The sequence below is a fragment of the Ptiloglossa arizonensis genome, chromosome 5 (genome assembly GCF_051014685.1).
Source record: "Ptiloglossa arizonensis isolate GNS036 chromosome 5, iyPtiAriz1_principal, whole genome shotgun sequence".
Classification (NCBI taxonomy): Eukaryota; Metazoa; Arthropoda; class Insecta; order Hymenoptera; family Colletidae; genus Ptiloglossa; species Ptiloglossa arizonensis.
In genome coordinates this window covers 24,967,541-24,986,837 of record NC_135052.1, presented here as the reverse complement: position 1 = coordinate 24,986,837, position 19,297 = coordinate 24,967,541, and the positions used below count along the sequence as shown (strand labels likewise).

Sequence of the window (19,297 nt, the reverse complement as noted above, 5' to 3'; positions counted from 1 at the left end):
TTACATTTCCCACGTTTGTTCACTGTCCTCGTTCACAGAATCGAATTGCACTCAACTTTTACATCGAGTGGTAGGTGAAAGATAGGAATGGGTCATTGAAATTTAGGTGAGCTCGCTATACTTTGTCTCTGTGTTCATTGGTTCACTCTCGAGTGAAAAGAAAAAACAATATTCGATGTCGGGGAAACGTTTGATCCGTGAACAGGATTCTCACGCCGTAAGATTGAATCAACACACGGGGTGCACGACCGAGTAAATGCGTGAAAAGGTTAAGGGTTGTAGCACCCATGGTGAACCCAGGCACGACGAGAGTGCACCCACGCGTACTTTCGTTACCACCGTCCATTCGATCGGCGTCGCATACCTCGTAGCGGAAGATTGTTGCACCGTGACCTTGGCCTTGCGCCGAGGACATGCATCGGCTCGCGCGTACGTGCGGCTGCGGATCGTAATTTACGGGGATAGCCTCGTAAATTACGATGAGAACCCGCTGGACTCCGTGAATGGAGTCCCGTCATTTCTTTTATTTCCTCGTCCTCGAAGCTTCCAGACTTTCTACGGTCGTCCAATCGAATTCCACGTTGCGGTACCGAGTTTAAAAGCTGACCTGGAACGATCGAGGTGCAATTACGTTTGGGTCGTTAAGAGTTACGGGGGTTCCCCGTTTAAGGAACGAAAATTGGTGCAGCTGGTTATTTTTAATCGAGGGACGGTATTGGAATCTTTCCTCAGGACTTGTCGAACTTCAACGAGACGATCCAAGAGGGCATTGATAGAGATTAGGATACTGGGAACAGGATAGGTCAATGGTCGAAACTTCCAAGCAACGATGAACATGTATCGAGGTTTCAAATGTGAATTTTTTTATACTTTTTGTTATATCTTTCTGAGAGTACTATTGATCGATTCACGAGGTTCCGACGATGAACATGAATCTAAACAAGACCAAGAGAATTTTTAATTATATTATTGAAATTATTTTTGAGAAATTTTTAATTTTTGTGTAATTAAAAATAGTCCGAATAGGAGCGTGTTTGGACTTATTTTCATCGGGAAAACTTCACTAGCTTGTTGATAATACTCTCGAGAAGATATAATGCGATGTAGGAGAGTTTTTGGTTTGCATTAATAATTGCTACACTTATACGCATACGGTGTCGCTTTGAAGTTTGATCAGATGGTTTTTATATTCACAATTACTGGACGCTTGAGTCAACTAGTTACTCGAGTCGACAAAACGTAAGCAGTGGTAGGGATAATTCCTTATCTCGAATGTCTAACGCAAATTTTATCTTTAAGCGAGGTATCGCCTCGATTAATACAGTTAATTCCATGTATGCGGAATGTTCGTGTTAAGTCTGACAGATATATTTTTTTTTTAGTCACGGTACCTCAGGTCTAAGAAATAAAATTACCCTCTGAAGTCTACCCTACCGATACTATCTCGAGAACTATAGCAGTTACAAGAAAATTTAGTAGACAAATTTTTTTTACGACTGGCAATATAAATTTTAACAAAATGTCCACATACAGGTACCTGAACTACATCCAAACGAGAACGATTAAACGAGAATGACGATATTTCCCAAGTAATTATTTTCTAAAATTCATTTCATTCGTTTAACAAATTTCGTTTAATAAATGTCCGCTTACAAGTACTTGAACTACTTTCAAATGGGAACGATGAAATAAGAGTACCATGTTCCCTAAGTAGTTATTTTACAAAATTTAATTTATTCGTCAGCTTCAATGTCTACTCGGCTTAATTGTTGTTCTCTTAATAGACTACATATCCAAATGGTGATCAAGTTTGTAGAGCACTGCCGGGTTTAGTGAACAGGATCACGCAATACTCACGAACACCTCTGAACCCTAATTTTGTCCAGCCACAAGTCTCCATGATCACGGTAAAAATTGTCGATCCGATCTTTCCACGATATACTTTCGGGCAAGGAATTATTTTAAGAACGTAACTTATTAATAAGCCTTCGTGAGCGGTAAGCCTCACTCGATCTGTGATAACTTCGATGAAAGCGATTATGGACAAAAACGACTCGAATTTCAAACTTTATGAGAACGAAGCAACCAGGCGTAAAAAGACAGTTGACCGACTTGCTAGACACAATCTCGAATAAAACAATAGGAATACGAAGATTGATGAGAAAGTCTTGGGAACCTTAAAATGCTTCCTATCGTCGTCACAATTTTGAAGAATTGTTTTATCTTTACCTCGGTCAAGTATTTTTAACAATTTTTCCAGGTCGACAAATATGTGATACATAGAATATTTTCAAAAATTATATTGTACAAAATGTTCAATGTAGATCTCTAGTGGACTCACCGGTCTTTAGGCACAATGAACAGGGCATGTACACCTTTTTAAAATTGTTAAATGTACTTTAATTGTTAAATGACATTTAGAGCTAGAAATTTTAATAATGGTTTACAAAAATTGTTCGAACGTTAGGTAGCTTGAATTTTATATTCATTTGGAGACGTTTGATATATTGACTACCATGTCACCAGTGTCTGAGTCACCCACATTTCTGGAAAAGAACCCTAATGCTTGCATACTTCAATGCAACGTGACTGTCATTGGGAATACTACGAAATACCAAGTACAGAATCCAGTTATCGTATGTTCCTATTTGTCACACTGTAATTCGAACATAATCGAGGACATGCTCAGACGTCTAAGGCAGTGTTTGCTGGATCACCTTGAGTGTCAATTTTACGCCATAGCTTCGAAAAATATTAAGACTTGTAAACTGTTTGATTCCTAGGTTATGTACTGTGACCGAGATCTCTAGAGCACCACTACCAAAGTAGAGGGCAGATGTGTTGACTTGAAATAAATAATCCTTTCATCGTTATCCACGTCACAGAAGGACGAGTACAGAGATCCTTTAGGCAACTGTCCCCCAGTAATTGTAAAGGTATTTTCTTATGGGTCATTTTTACTGCTGAAGTCTAATACAATCTAACTCAGACTTAACCCAGACCCTTTAGGCTCTCATCTATTTCATCTGTCTTAAACCTGTTTAGACCCCTTTAAGCTTCAATCTCCAACAGTTGAAGGATGTTTTCTCTTAGTTCCTTTTTCCAGTAGAGTCTAATACAATCTAACTTACACCTAACCCAGAAACTTTAGCTTTCAATCCCCAACAATTGAAGGATGTTCTTTAGACTTCAATCTTCAACAGTTGAAGGATGTTTTCTCTTAGTTTCTTTTGCTGGTAATGTCTAATACAATCTAAGTCAGACCTAACCCAGATCCTTTACCTTCCAATCCCCAACAACTGAAGGATGTTCCTTAGGCTTCAGTTCCAACAGTTGTAAGGATGTTTTCTCTTAGTTTCTTTTTGCTGCTGATGTCTAATACAATCTAACTCAGACTTAATCTAGACCCCCTTAGGCTTCAATCTTCAACAGTTGAAGGATGTTTTCTCTTAGTTCCTTTTGCTGGTAATGCCTAATACAATCTAAGTCAGACCTAACTCAGATCCTTTACCTTCCAATCCCCAACAACTGAAGGATGTTCCTTAAGCTTCAGTTCCAACAGTTGTAAGGATGTTTTCTCTCGGTTCATTCTTGCTGCTGGAGTCTGATACAATCCCACCATGGATATAACCCAATTGCTGTATCATCTAACCCAGACCTAACCCAGACCTAACCCAGACCTAACCCAGACTTAACAAACAAGTTACCAAAAGACTGTGTCCCTATCCTCCATTCAAAGTGTCTCAAGACCCTTTCGATCCTGTTACTACTGACTGATAAAATTCAATTACGAAATCAACGACGAACATTCGAAAGATTTTTGTCCAAACATCAATTCTCTCGTACAAGAGAGTGCAAGACGATGACGCAAGACGTATTCATCGTACTCGTTCCACGTGGAGTGCAACGAGGAGAAAGGCCTTCCAGATAGTTGCAATAAAGAGGCCGGCAGCCTTGGACGGAATTCACGAGGCTCGTTAAGGGGTTAGCACGTGAGAGATTTCACCGGCAACGGTGAAATTTATGCGGTATTTGTTATTCCGGCAGAGACAGCCGCGGCATACTGATCAGGGATGGGATCAAGTTCAATATGCACTCACGAATCCATAGTTAATTTCTACATCGATGTTTTTACCTCGTCCGGTTCGAGTAATACGGTAACGCCTCGCGTAATGATCGAATATCGGGAGTGTCGATTATCAATAAGCGAAGCGTCGAGTAGAGAATTTTTTTCGAGACCGCGAACTCGAACCGGACTGTACCAGAGTACTATGAATGGGATACAGTTGAACGAAGTTCGATTAACCGGGTTTTGTTTTCATAGATGTATGTTCTTGGAAGTGACAATTGCTCGAGGTGAAGAGACACGAACGAGGCTGACTTCTGATCATGAATACGGGCAACTAATTTTATCGATACTCGAGACACTACTGGGTTTGTAGTAACTGTTATTACGATTGAATATTAATCGAAGGGACTTGGTTTGATATATAGAAAAATATTTTTTATTGTAGTTTGTGGAAAAAATTTGGAAAATTTTTGTAATTTACAGAGCTTCAAATAAGAAAATCTCTTTATCTAAAATGTACTCTTCTGTCTACTATATTTTATATGCTCCAAGTGGAGATAGATTTTTTTCAATAAATATGCAGTTAAATATTTATTCGTTCGTCGTAAAATATTTAATATTATAATTAAAATTCTAATTTTTGTTCAAGAAAGAATAGATAAAAAGTTGATTTTCCTTTTATTCAAAATTTCTACCTAGATAAATATTTAAAGAGTTATATATTTTTTCACTGTAATTCTAATAATCCTACGATAAGTATCCAAAGTAATAACAATTAAATATTTTGCTCAAACAGAAATTTGAAGGATTGATTTTATTCCTAAACACGGCATTCGATTTTTGAATTACCGACGAAGAAAGATAAATGAAAAGTAATAAATAATCGTACTGTTAAAAAATCAATAGTAACGCATATGTCGTGTATAAAAATGTACGTATATATAAATACAAGTCATGTTCGTCAGGGGAAAAGAAAATTTGCTACGAGTGCATAAATTAATTTTATGGTCACGGTTAAATTCTTAGTCGAACACATTTTACCCACTTAATAACCTCAACGATCTCGGGGTTCCACTCGATTATTCTTCCTGACCCGAATTGCTACCGCAGATCCAACAGGAAGCGTATTTTTTTTCACCGTCAAGATGTTCCCTTTTCCAAGCCTCGTGTCTTGAGTCCATTAAGAGTCACGGGCACGTAGCTGCTCGGATTATATTGTCATGAGTGCCTATTAGATTTAGCCAGACTCATTTTATCCATTAGGCACGGTACCTGGGGCACATGTTACATCTCCATTTTGTGTTATTTTACAAACACGTAATTTATCATGTTACACCTACATTTTGTGTTATTTTCTAGAGATGTTATTTATAATATTACACCTCCATCTTGTGTTATTTATTTTCTAAATAAATTGTTTAAAATGTTACACCTCCATCTTGTGTTATTTTGTAGAGATGTTATTCATAATATCACACCTTTATCTTGTGTTATTTTCTAAATAAGTTATTTACAATGTTACATCTCCATTTTGTGTTATTTTGCAAACACGTTATTTTACAAAGGCGTTATTTACAATGTTACACCTCCATTTTGTGTTATTCTGTAAAGATATTATTTATAATATTACACCTCCATCTTGTGTTATTTACTTTCTAAATAAGTTATTTGCAATGTTACACCTCCATTTTGTGTTATTTTCTAAACACCTTATTTACAGTGTTACACCTCCATCTTGTGTTATTTTTCAGAGTCGTTATTTACAATGTTACATCTCCACCTTGTGTTATTTTGCAATAACGTTATTTAAAATGTCACCCTCCATTTTGTGTTATTTTCTAAACACCTTATTTACAATGTTACACCTCCATCTTGTGTTATTTTTCAGAGACGTTATTTACAATGTTACATCTCCATCTTGTGTTATTTCGCAATAACGTTATTTAAAATGTCACCCTCCATTTTGTGTGTTTTACAAAGACAATATATTTCTTTTGCTTCCACTTGTTAACTTCTTCCCTTTTCTTCTTCACTCGACACTGCATTTTATAATATATACAATTTCGGTACGATAAAAGTGTACTATTGTTATTATTATTTTATTACAATGATGAAATAATTATCGAGAATGGTCACGTTTGGTCGAGAGCCTCGTAGAACGACTTTCGGAAGTAAAATGATTCGCGGGGGAAAGAAAACAGCGACGACCTCAGCAAGGGTTAAGCTTACGTCACGGAGGATAGGCTGCCGGAAGGGTCGGTTGGGTGTGCGAGAATGAGAGGGTGGCACGACCTTCACCCTGTGTTAATCTATGCTTCCATTATCATACCGATCCCATCAGACCTGGCATAGCATTGCAACTGCACGACGATGAACGTGGATCCGGTTATTGGTCGACCGACGACCAGACCGCACTATTTTTTAATGGACAGTTTCTCTTGGAACGGACTTGTAATCGAAAACCTTCCGTGGCTACTTCCTGTGAACAGTGAAAACATTTGGGTCGTTTAAACCAAACGGGGCTACATAACGTGGAAAAATCAATTTTTAATTTCTCTCGTTCGTATCATGTCTTTGTAAACTAAATAATTATTTCACTTTTGTTTGCGTATATTTTTAACAGAACACTGACTTATTTATTATAGTCAAGTGTATTATAGTCAACTTTTACTTGAAATCTTGTACACCTCGCTGTGTGACGTGCCAATCATAATTATAAATATTCATTAATTTGTAATCAGTGTTCCTTAAATACTGGTGTAACGAGTCGCGTGCTATTGTAAAATTAACTACACGTGTTTATTTATTGTGATAACGATAGGCTGTAAGTAGAAAAAAAATTAAAATATTCCAAATGTTTATCTTCGTGTTTACGTTGTATCTTTAAAAAATGCACAACGTTCTTAAATTTTGCTGCATTTAAATTAAATTTGTGTATATAGATCTGCGTATGTTCTAAATTTAGAATAGATGCTTTCTTTTTCTCGTTTCTCGAAAAATTTAATAAATAGTTTCAATTGCACTATTTGGTTCACAAATTGGAAAATCGTATATTCAAAACCCAACGATACATGTCGGTTTTACCTTGGTTGTATATTCGTATTGTCCCGGTACAATGATCCCTTTCATCGTGTCACTGGCTCGAGATCGGAGCGTGACACGGTGAAAGGTATACAATCTCTCCTCACAGAGTGCAAAATCATAGAAACAAATATAAAATTGTGAAAACGAGTAAAAAAATAATTAAATTCGATCGCGTCGATCCTTTTTTTCAAATTCGAATATTCCATTGTTAAAATACGTTCGTGTTCAGCATTATTTGCATGGTAAGAACCTCGTGAACTCGATTGCGACAATTTTATAACGATAAAGTACAAAATATGAAACTCTCACACTTCTACTTCCGTAACTCATTAGTAACCTGAGACACATTCGCTCGCGTGTCGGAGATAACGCCGAGGCTCGATTCGAGGAAGTGGTGGGAGTAACTTTGTGACACAATGAAAGGGAAAATTACTATGCGAAAAAAAATTACTGCACACGTACCAACATTTATCCTGGTTCCTACCGGAAATTTTAAGTGACGAGGACAAGGTTTGCTCCACGTTGGTAGGGGTAACTTTGTGACACTGTGACAGGGAAAATTAGTGTGCGAAAGAAATGACTGTATAGTACGAACATTTGTCTGCACCAACATTTGTCCTGGTTTCTACCAGAAATTTTAGTAGTCGAAGATGAGGTTTGCTCCACATTAGTGGTAACTGTGTGACACTGTGACAGGGAAAATTACTCTGCAAAAGAAATTACTACACACGTACCAACATTTGTCCTACTTTCTCCCAGAAATTTTAGGAGGTGAAGATCAAGTTTGCTCCACGTTGGTGGGGATAACTTTGTGACACTGTGACAGGGAAAATTACTTTCATGGTAAGAATCTGGTAAACTCGATTGCGACAATTTCATCACAACATTTGTCCTGGTTCCTACGAGAAATTTCAATAGGCGAAAATGAGGTTTGCTTCACGTTAGTGATATCTTTGTGACACTGTGAGAGGGAAAATTACTCTGCAAAAGAAATTACTGCACACAACATTAATCAACGCTGGTGAGTCGGAAGGGATTGGTGTGTGGAGGCGATGACAAGGTCATCGAATCCCTGGCGCACTGCCGGCAGAAACACGTGCGTGTCTTGAATTCATAAGTCGCTTTATTGGACTATTAGCCTCCTTAAAGTTTTTTTTCTTTTTTTCTCGTTCCACCACCCACCGTGGCTTTGAATATTGACCCTATTTAGCCAATAAAAGGGTAATCGTTTCGATGCTACTTTCTGCAGGGGAAGACCCTTTCAACCCTTATCCAAGGTCTGTTCCGGTAGGGTGTGAACGTTTTTAATTCAGTGGAACGCTTTCAGGCTCGTTTCCTATCCATGGGGTATTAACGGACCCTCGTTACCGGGTGTCTGTCAATCTGTCGTTTAACCAAATACTATATCTATCTTCCAATCATCGGCTGCTTCGTTGTTGCCCGAGCTTGAAAAGAAAAACTAAAAATACATTATGGATAATCTAGGGAGGTTCTCAAGGCTGGATTTACCACGCCTGGGTCATTTCAGACCCAGAGGGACTTTTCCCATTTGTAATGTTAGGACAAGATTCCTTAGAAGTTGAGAAAGATAGGATAAAATAATAGAATTCTTATTGGAAATATTTGTCACGGGTCAATTTTGACCCAGGAGTGGTCTCTCCTGTTTTTGTAAAGGAATTTACTTTAAATTCGCCGGTATTGGTTCCGAAGTAACCAGCGTTTCGAACTTACATTTTTTTTTGTTACAATGTTATTTTTATACTATGCTATTTTTACTTATTATTTGTAACAAATACATAGATAAACTCTCGAATATTTCTATTTTCACGCTACAATTCGAACAAATGTCAAAAGTAACCTTAAATATGAAAAATTAATATTAATAGATAGATTAAAAGTAAATTCCAATATATAGATTATTCATTATGATAAATTATGTCTTTGCAGTTAATTTGCAGTAGATGGTTACAATTTGTTCAATCACATTGAGAATTTATCATATAATACAAAATGTTCATATTTTTGTCGACAATTTTAACTATAGCTCACGTTCATTTTGCATTCGTTCATTTTGCAAATCGTGCAATATAAACTAACGTGGAAACAAAAACATTGATAGTTTTAAGGTAGAGCACTTTTTATGGCCACTGCCGTGTATATGTCAACTTCTAAAGTTGACGTTTGATCGTAGGATGCAAATTTTCAGGCATGAAGCAGAAACATAACCTAAAAATACATTGTAGGCAATCTGGTGAGACCTGGTCTACGAAAGCCAACATCTAGGTAGTCATAGGTCGGTTATTTATAGCTTTCTGTATGGAGCGTGGGCGGGAATGGCATAAATTTTGATTCATTTCCCAATTGAAAAATTTTTTGACTCATTTTCCAATTGAAAAATTCTTCTATTAGTTTTTCAATTGAAAAATTCTTCTATTAATTGTCTAATTAAAAAATGTTTCTATTAATTTTCCAATGGAAAAAGTTTTTGATTCATTTTCCAATTGAAAAATTTTTTGACCCATTTTCCAATTGAAAAATTGTTTGACTCATTTTCCAAGTAAAAAATTCTTCCATTAATTTTCCAATTGAAAATTTTTTTTCTATTACTTTTTCAAATGAAAAATTCTTCTATAAATTTTTCAAATGAAAAATTCTTCTATTAATTGTCCAATTGAAACATTTTTCTATTAAATTTCCAGTTGGAAAGGTTTTTGATTCATTTTCCAATTGAAAAATTCTTCCATTAATTTTCCAATTGGAAAATTTTTTTTTTTATTAATTTTTCAAATGAAAAATTTTTCTTTAATTTTCCAATTGAAAAATTCTTCTACTAATTGTCCAATTGGTAAATTTTTCCATTACTTTTCCAATTGAAAACTTTTTTGACCTATTTTCCAATTGAAAAATTGTTTGACTCATTTTCCAATTAAAAAATTCTTCCAATAATTTTCCAATTGGAAAATTTTTGTTTCTATTAATTTCTCAAATGAAAAATTCTTCTATTAATTTTCCAATTGAAAAATTCTTCTATTAATTGTCCAATTAAAAAACTTTTCTATTACTTTTCCAATTGGAAAAGTTTTTGATTGATTTTCCAATTGAAAAAATATCATAGTCATTTTCGCACGAAGGACCACCCCTAATTTCGCGTGTTCCCGCCCCCCATGTACCCCTTCTCGAAGCCCGAGGTACGTCATAGGATGAAATTCGCCACGTTCGACGTCTTTTCGTCGAGTGGGCGTATCACGGCAGAAGAATACACTAAAAATACATCGGGGCCGATGAAAAGTGTAACGACTGCGTGTGACGAAAGCCAAAGATGGTTATTCCCGGACACTCATAGTTCAGCCGAAATCGCAGGATCGAGGCTTCGCAACCCTGTGATTTGAACTAAATTTATCCGCGAACGTAAAACCGACGGGAAGCTTATTACATACAGGAAATCTTATATGTAAGGTCAACACGAGTAAGAGGGGTTACCAAAAAGGGGGGATTGGTACGATAAGTCGGTCATGAAACGCTGTTTACGACACGCGAAAGATAAAACGATATTATACTAGATCCAGGAGCTGGAATACCGTTCCTGTGACTCTATAGGGAACACGAATTTTCGGAGTGCAATTATACTCGTATCTGGTGGCTCGTCCGGGAGTGGCCTGTAGAGAGGGGGGGTTGGGTGTTTGGCCTTGAGACACGATGGCTCTCCCCGCTATAACCGGGGAGGGTAGGGGATGTTGCAGCTCGGGGGCTGGTTCTCCAGCCCAATGGCCCACACCCCGCCTCCAGTTGTCCATCGAGCACAGTCGGGGCTGCACCTTGCGACCATAGTCTTCTACCTCGTCGGTCACGTTTTCTACTTTCGGATTTTCTCGTTCGAATCTCAAGGTCGTACACATAACCAGTTCTTCTTTCGCGTGACAACGTGAGTCTTCCAAGTGGATTACGAACAGTTTCTACGAACAGAGGAGGTTATTAGATATTGAAAAAATAGTTGGTTAATTTTCGATAAGACTCGATAGGGGATCCGAGTGAACAACCAGGTGACCGAGTGAACAATGTGAGACCCGTGATCCCGATCGGTTGGTCGTTCGGGTGTTTATTTCGTGGTTATCGTTTCGGCGGGGGGCTAGAGCGATTCGGGTCCATCATTGAGTCGGCAAGTTCCTCGTCCCGCTCGGACCTGGAGCCGGACTTTGGCGCCGGCTGCGAGAACGCGGACACCTACAGCGACTCCGAGCTTGAATCCTGCGGCACCGAGTCCTGGGAGGGCTGCGACAGCTTCGTCGTGTTGATGAGCGACTCCTTTGAAGTGATATCGCTGCCGGCCGACATGCTGCAGGTCCGCGTGAATTTTACGTCAATGTCCGAATCTTACGCTAGGATGTAGTAGATTTTTTAGTAACGTCGTCTATCGTAGAGTAAATTTGGTTGCGTTAATGTTGAACATTGAATTTTGTTTCGTTGATGTTGAACATTGAATTTTGTTGTGTTAACGTGGAACATTAAATTTTGTTGCTTTAACATCTAATAGTAAATTTTGTTGTGTTAACGTTGGACATTAAATTTTGTTGTGTTAACATTGAACATTAAATTTTGTTGTGTTAACATTGAACATTAAATTTTGTTGCTTTAATATCTAACAGTAAATTTTATTTCTTTAACATCTAATAGTAAATTTTGTTGCTTTAACATCTAACAGTAAATTTTGTTGTTTTAACATCTAATAGTAAATTTTGTTGCTTTAACATCTAATAGTAAATTTTGTTGCTTTAACATCTAATAGTAAATTTTGTTGCGTTAACACTGAACGTTAAATTTTGTTGTATTAATATTGAACATTAAATTTTGTTCCATTAACATCTAACAGTAAATTTTATTTCTTTAACATCTAATAGTAAATTTTGTTGCTTTAACATCCAATAGTAAATTTTGTTGTTTTAACATCTAATAGTAAATTTTGTTGCGTTAACACTGAACGTTAAATTTTGTTGTATTAATATTAAACATTAAATTTTGTTCCATTAACATCGAGTAATAAATTTTGTTGCGTCAAGACCGAACGTTCAATGTTGAATAAAAATGAGCTGAAAAGAATATTTGTGAATGTGTTTTTTTTATTTTAATTTAAAAATAAAGTTAGAAACAAAAAAGCATTACAAGTGAAACAATAGAGGATGTTAGTGCGGATGTATTGTTTAAATTTCAAGTTAATAAGTTGATTTTGAAAAAAATTCACTGGTTTGAAAATATCTGATTTTTCCAAAAATTATTTCAAGAAATACGGTTTTATTGTTTAAGGTTTGGAGCGCTTTATACGAACCACGGAAATCTTCGTTAATGTTTTGAAATTTAACTTAATATTTTGGAACGGTAAATAGACATAAATTTTTTATCTTTTGAAATGGCATTTTTAGATATTTTAAATGACAATTGGTAATAATCTATATTAATTTTAAAAGGTGAAAGATAACTAATTATAATTTATATCAATTTCAAACGGTAAAAGACAACTAATATTGATAAATTCACCTTCTGATAAATGTGCAAATACTTATTTGAATAGAAAAGAATCTCATTTGAGGGTTAAAACACTATTTGTTGTTTATTTACGTCGAGACAACGAAATGTACACGCGACATAGCAGTTCAAAGACTGAAATTAATACTTTGATAGTTGATTATGTCTGGAAGATATCAATTTTTGTATATTTTTATTATTGCACATTATTTCATATTCTTATTTTGCCTCTAAGAGATTGGACGTTTAAGAAAATGAAACTGACTTTACAAATTTCCTGTACAATTACACCTATAGAGAAACTGTTGCTATTATTGCTACGGAAACTTTTTTCTTATTTTTCAAAACAGCTAAAAACACGACGATAAAATTTTTCTATATACACCTTGCACCCATATGTCCTCACGTGTCTCTCACCAATAATCAAAATTAAAAAAAAAAAACAGTCTCAAAACTTGCAGAAAATAATCTTAAATTTCTATGTTTCATAAACATGTAAAAATCCAAAATTGTGATTTTTCAAAATTTGCAAGTATATGATCCTCTGATTGACCATTCGAATGTTTGCTCTATAGCTACACTTACAAATGAACTATTACCACTGTTACTATAGAAACATTTTTTTTATTTCTTCAAAATAGCAAAGAACACAAATCTAGTTTTTTCTCCATAGGGATACTCTGTACCCATGTGTCCCCAAGTATTTTCCTACTCCCAGTGTAGTGGAGTGTAATTAAAATTTTTAAAACCAGCCGAAATTTTCAGAAAACATTTTTAAATTTATGTACTTTAGAAACATGTAAGAAACGAAAAATTGCAATTTTTCGAAATTTTGCAGGTATATGCCCCCTTAATTGACCGTTCGAATATTTGAATTAACAGCCGGCCAGCTACGGAAAGAAGAGCAACACTTGGTACACGAGCCCCACTGGCGGAGGTAGCAGAGGTGGAGCAGGTGCCGGAGGTGGCGGCGGAGGTTGGCAAAGCAGACCACCAGCGGTGGCAAGTCTCAGCAGGAAAGCTTCCATCACCGACGAAGCACCACCTCCTGGTGGCGGAAAACCTTCCTCAGGACGAGTCATACGGATCGTCAACAACCACGATCACACCGTGCAGGTAATTGAAATCATAGTGTCACGAGAAGTCATAGACATTGGCGTAGAGTTTACAAATTTATGGAAATATTATGGAGAGTAATATCGAGATCGTACGAAGAATAATATGGAAAATATTGTGGGGAATGATGTTGAAATATTGAGGAGAATATTATGGAATATATTATGGGGAATGATGTTGAAATATTGAGGAGAATATTATGGAAAATATTATGGGGAGTGATGTTGAAATATTGAGGAGAATATGGAAAATATTATGGGGAATAATGTTGAAATATTGAGGAGAATGTTATGGAAAATATTATGGGGAATGATGTTGAAATATTGAGGAGAATATTATGGGGAATGATGTTGAAATATTGAGGAGAATATTATGGAGAATAATATGGAGATATTATTTTAAACTTTAAGTGTCTTAACCATCCAAAATTTGACAGAATAATCTGGACATTAACCACCCAAAATTTGACAGAATAATCTGGACATTAACCACCCAAAATTTGACAGAATAATCTGGACATATTATTCTAAACTTTAGATATCTTAACCACCCAAAATTTGACAGAATAATCTGGACATATTATTTTAAACTTTAGGTATCTTAACCACCCAAACTTTGACAGAATAATCTATAAATATTATTTCAAATTTTAAGTGTCATAACCACCTAAAATTTTACAAAATAATCTGGACATATTATTCTAAACTTTAGGTGTCATAATCACCCAAAATTTGACAGAATAATCTTGACATATTATTCTAAACTTTAAGTGTCATAATAACCCAAAATTTTGCAGAATAATCTACAGATAATATTTCAAACTTTATATGCCATAACCACCTGAAATTAATAACCCTTCAACCCGCAATTAAATCTCTAAAACCTTCGGAATCGTTTTTCAGTGTCGAGTCTTGTTGAACCTTCGCACCTCGCAGCCATTCGAGGAAGTGTTGGAGGACCTTGGGCAAGTGCTGAAGATGAATGGGGCCAAGAGGATGTTCACAGTTTCCGGTCAGGAGGTAAACGTCGTTTAATTAACCGGGAAACTCGACAACGTACCGTTCGACCAGCGTTTTGCGACTCGTTTGACGAAATATTATACGTGACGAGTCCATCGAGCAAAATCGTTCAAAGAAACGACGCGGCCGGTGATCAATAACGTTTCACGACTCGAAACGTGGGCGACTCAAAAGTTTATCAGCGATTTATGCAAATCGAAGACATTGGCTCGGCATCGTACTTATAAAATCTGCTTGAATAATGTTTGTCCATAAATATGCATGCGGCGGGGGAGGGGGTGGATGGGGGTGGGAAGCGTCGAAACGAAGCGTGACGATATCGGGGTCGACTTCTTGACTCTAAATGAAATAAGGTCGCTGCTTAAATCTCCCATGAATCGTCTCGTATTACTATATCGTCTCGCTAGTAAAAGCTGCACAAAAATTTCGCCCATAAAATTCCCTCGAAAAGTGTACCGTACACCTGGCTGTAAACCTCGTTATGGAAATTTTTTTTTTTATCGCGTTATCGTATAAGTGGAAGATCGAACACGCGCCAAACTCGAGGATTGTTGATCGATAAATCGTATTAAACGACAATAGATCGTTTTAAACGTTGCCTGCAATTTTAAAAACGATCGCAACCGTGTCTCCGATTCGAATTCCCAACGTTAGATTCGACTGCACGATATAAGTTCTATTGGGGTTTGGAGTGGGGGTAGGCTCTGTAAGTGGGTCGGAGGCCCCCGGGAAAAAGGTCAGAGATCCATCTTTTCAGGTCACGACCGTATATGAATTTCAAATTGGTCAATTTTCTTTAGCGAGCATTTGGCTGCCCTGTACATCATCGGTGTACACCTCGCGCTGTCTACGTCAACGGTGACGTTCGAGATACGATCCTTGCATGACAAAATGTCCTGGTTCATTCATTTTGACGCCTGTGCGAGCCTATAGCGTGCAGCTGCGCTCACATCGAATTCGAAATGCACGATCGAGGGGGGCGCGAACACGGAACATGGAACTATTTTACTCGAAGTGAAATTTTAACAGTATTGCAACGGGAAAATGATTTTTGTTGTACCGGGGAAATAATTAATTAAGATGAACAATCTTTCGCGATTAATGTGGAAAAAGATAGAAGATCGTATGTGTCGCAGTTGCGGAGATAAAAATTCTTTTGGGAAGATAGTTTTCGAGGAAAATTTGTAACGGTCTGTGTCTTTCAAAGAATTTTGAAAATTGTAAAATAATGACTTGAACCAATCCTATTTTTACATGGACTTTGATATATTTTAATTTGAATAAAATCTCAGGTGTATTAAGAACATTTCTCGATGTTTAAACCTTCCAGAAGAAGGAAAGAATGCTCGAACTCCTCGTTAAAACGTCGCGTACATCCCCCGATAAAACGTTCGTAAACTCGTCCGATTGAACAGTCATATTTTAATTTGTTCAGTGCAATGCATTTCATTCTTCGTTAAAGTAGTTGTATTTGTAAATTTTCTCACCCGGTATTTTCCATGTAAGTGCATAATAAGTATTTTTAACATTTCTGAGAGAATTCTAAAACATTCTACAAAGAAATTTTCCAGAAGAAAGAAAAAATAATCAAAGTCCTCGTTAAAACGTCGCGTGGTTACCTCGATAAAACGTCGAATATCGAATCGCCCCCACAACTGTTTACGTTCTTCGATTAAAATTACCAGTAGCTACCAAAGTGACCTAAAAATTGTTATAATCCTCGTTGTATCTTCGCAAGAGTACTATCAACGAACTGATAGGATTGTTTTGTTAAAAATAAGTCCAAACGCGATCGAATTCGGACTATTTTTAACAAAGTGTCCCGGACACTGATACTGTCAATAGGTGAGGAGTTTCTCACAGCTGAGGAACGAATTCGCCGATGTGGACACTTTTTACTTGGGCACGGGGTCCGGGATCGGTATCGTTGGTGCTGTGACGGCATCCCCAGCCAGGAGATCCAGGTCGAGGGGACCGCCCACCGTGGTCGAGGACATTGGTCGCCAAAGACGAGCGCGCAGCAAGAGCAGACCCCGTGCTTTGTACGCCACCGATTCTGATGTCGTCCGAGTAAACGGTTCTCCATATCGCTTCACTGATCGTCCATTACATATTGTATGCATCCAGTGGTGGATCTACACCAATCGGAGCCTGGAGCTAATTTACTTCGACTGGGCCCATTCCTTTTCCGAAATTTTGACATCTATAAAAACAGTGCAAGAGAAACAAAAATTGTTTATTTTTTCTTGAAATTCTGAGATCTGTAAAAACAGTGCAAGAGAAACAAAAATTGTACATATATCTTTTCTTGAAATTTTGAAATCTGCAAAAAAGATGCAAGAGACATTACATATATGTCTTTTTCTGAAATTTTGAAACTTATAAAAATGGTGCAAGAGAAAGAAAAATTGTATATATGTTTTTTTCTGAAATTTTGAGATCTGTAAAAACAGTGAAGGAGCAACAAAAATTGTGTATATGTTTTTTCCTGAAATTTTGAGACCTGTAAAAACAATATAAGGAAAAGAAAAATTGCATATGTTCTTTTTTTGTTTCGTTATTATTGCACGTACAACTGGGAGTTGAGAAGATGACACCTGGATTAAGGGGAACATTGTACTATTCTTGCTTAGGTGTAGGCCTTCGAAGGTCACCATTCCTTCCAGAGGTCAACTTCTCACTTCGTACAGTACAGTCTCGTTCTAAGGAAAAATATTCTGTGTGAGAATATCCAGCTATTTAAAAATCCAGTTATAGTTAAATTAAAAATTAAGAACTAGGAAGTTCTTGGACCCTCATTCTACACGAAGACTCTAAATTAGTGCTTCACTATTTACACGACTACCTCATTTTAAAAGAAACTCAAAAATTGCTCTTCCATGTCTTTGAGTAGCTGAATTAAAAAGTCAAGAAATTACAGAATTTCTGTAAGCTACCTCTACATGACGAGTCCAAGCTGAGCTTTAAAAAAAAAGAACAAAAATTCTCCTATCATGCTCTTGAACAATAGTTAAATTTAAAAAACTAACAAATAGCTCTTGGGGGCCCATAGTCAAAGCTTCGTTAGCTTCATGGTAGATCCGCCCCTGTATGCGTCAACGGATAAAAAAAGAAAAACTAAGCGAAGCTTTTCTTTCGCGAACAGATTATAGTGTCGTCGAAGTGTTACGCGACGAACCGGCTAGGGTAACGATCCGTGGACTGAGACGTTCCTTCTATCCTCCCTCGCACTTACCACCGGTGGACAACTCCCCACCGGACAAGAAGTTGCAACTCGAGTGGGTTTACGGGTATCGGGGCACCGATACCCGCAGAAATCTCTGGGTATTGCCCAGTGGTGAGCTGCTCTACTACGTTGCTGCCGTGGCTGTTCTCTTCGACAGAGAGGAAAATGCACAACGGCATTATGTGGGCCACACAGAGGACATCACGTGCATGGAGGTGCAGTTGCTGTTGCTTTGAATATAATTATACGACTGAACGTTCTTTGGGTGGGAGATCACGACCTGGACGAGAGTACTTTGGATGGATGTGACCTGGACGAGAGTACTTTGGATGAATGAGACCTGGATGAGAGTCCTTTGGATAGATGAGACCTGGATAAGAGTATTTTTAATGGACGAGAGTCCTTGGCATGGATGAAAGTACTTTGGATGAATGAGACCTGGATGAGAGTCCTTTGAATATATGAGACCTGGATGAGAGTCTTTTGGATTATGAGACCTGGATGAAAGTTCTTTGGATAGATGAGACCTGGATGAGAGTCTTTTGGATTATGAGACCTGGATGAGAGTTCTTTGGATAGACGAGACCTGGACGAGAGTACTTTGGATGAATGAAACCTGGATGAGAGTCCTTTGGATAGATGAGACCTGGATAAGAGTATTTTTAATGGACGAGAGTCCTTGGCATGGATGAAAGTACTTTGGATGAATGAGACCTGGATGAGAGTCCTTTGAATATATGAGACCTGGATGAGAGTCTTTTGGATTATGAGACCTGGATGAAAGTTCTTTGGATAGATGAGATCTGGATGAGAGTCTTTTGGATTATGAGACCTGGATGAGAGTTCTTTGGATAGACGAGACCTGGATGAGAGTACTTTGGATGAATGAGACCTGGATGAGAGTCCTTTGGATAGATGAGACCTGGATAAGAGTATTTTTAATGGACGAGAGTTCTTGGCATGGATGAAAGTCCTTTGGATGGATGAGACCTGGATGAGAGTCCTTTGAATATATGAGACCTGGATGAGAGTCTTTTGGATTATGAGACCTGGATGAGAGTCCTTTGGGTAGATGAGACCTGGACGAGAGTTCTTTAGATAGATGAGACCTGGACGAGAGTTCTTTGCATGGATGAGGGTTCTTTAAATGAATGACACTTGGATGCGAGTCCTTTGGATGTATGAGACCTGGACGAGGGTTCTTTGAATGGATAAGACCTGTAAATAGAAACAAATGTAGATTAAAATTCAGAAGTTTCATAAAAT

At 37.2% G+C, this 19,297-nt stretch overlaps 2 protein-coding genes across 3 annotated transcripts in view; one reads left to right on the top strand and one right to left on the bottom strand.

Moving 5' to 3' along the window:
* The window catches only part of Dcx-emap (Doublecortin-domain-containing echinoderm-microtubule-associated protein), a 47,823-nt gene that overhangs the window by 19,202 nt on the left and 9,324 nt on the right, over nt 1–19,297 (top strand). Inside the window, exons 1-5 of one of the 2 annotated variants that reach the window (XM_076311768.1) lie at nt 10,962–11,492; nt 13,553–13,786; nt 14,689–14,805; nt 16,651–16,882; nt 17,951–18,246. In XM_076311768.1, the coding sequence (XP_076167883.1) occupies nt 11,445–11,492; nt 13,553–13,786; nt 14,689–14,805; nt 16,651–16,882; nt 17,951–18,246 (927 nt within the window). In that variant the 5' untranslated portion in view covers nt 10,962–11,444. Of the gene's footprint in view, nt 1–10,961; nt 11,493–13,552; nt 13,787–14,688; nt 14,806–16,650; nt 16,883–17,950; nt 18,247–19,297 lie in introns of those variants that run through there. The other variant, XM_076311766.1, reaches the window with a different exon arrangement.
* Nucleotides 16,127–19,292, bottom strand: LOC143146945 (uncharacterized). Its single transcript, XM_076311706.1, has 4 exons — nt 19,264–19,292; nt 18,041–19,172; nt 17,379–17,507; nt 16,127–17,008 (listed from the first exon to the last, which is right to left on the bottom strand). Exons 1-2 carry the CDS (start codon nt 19,290–19,292, stop codon nt 18,305–18,307), a joined length of 897 nt encoding a protein of 298 aa, XP_076167821.1. The 3' UTR covers nt 16,127–17,008; nt 17,379–17,507; nt 18,041–18,304.

Excerpts from the sequence above, each read along its gene's own strand:
- LOC143146945 (XM_076311706.1), bottom strand. The coding sequence starts at position 19,292 with ATGAAACTTCTGAATTTTAATCTACATTT. Across the intron at positions 19,173-19,263 it reads CTGAATTTTAATCTACATTT|AACCCTCATCCATGCAAAGA; the intron begins GTTTCTATTTAC and ends ATTCATTTAAAG.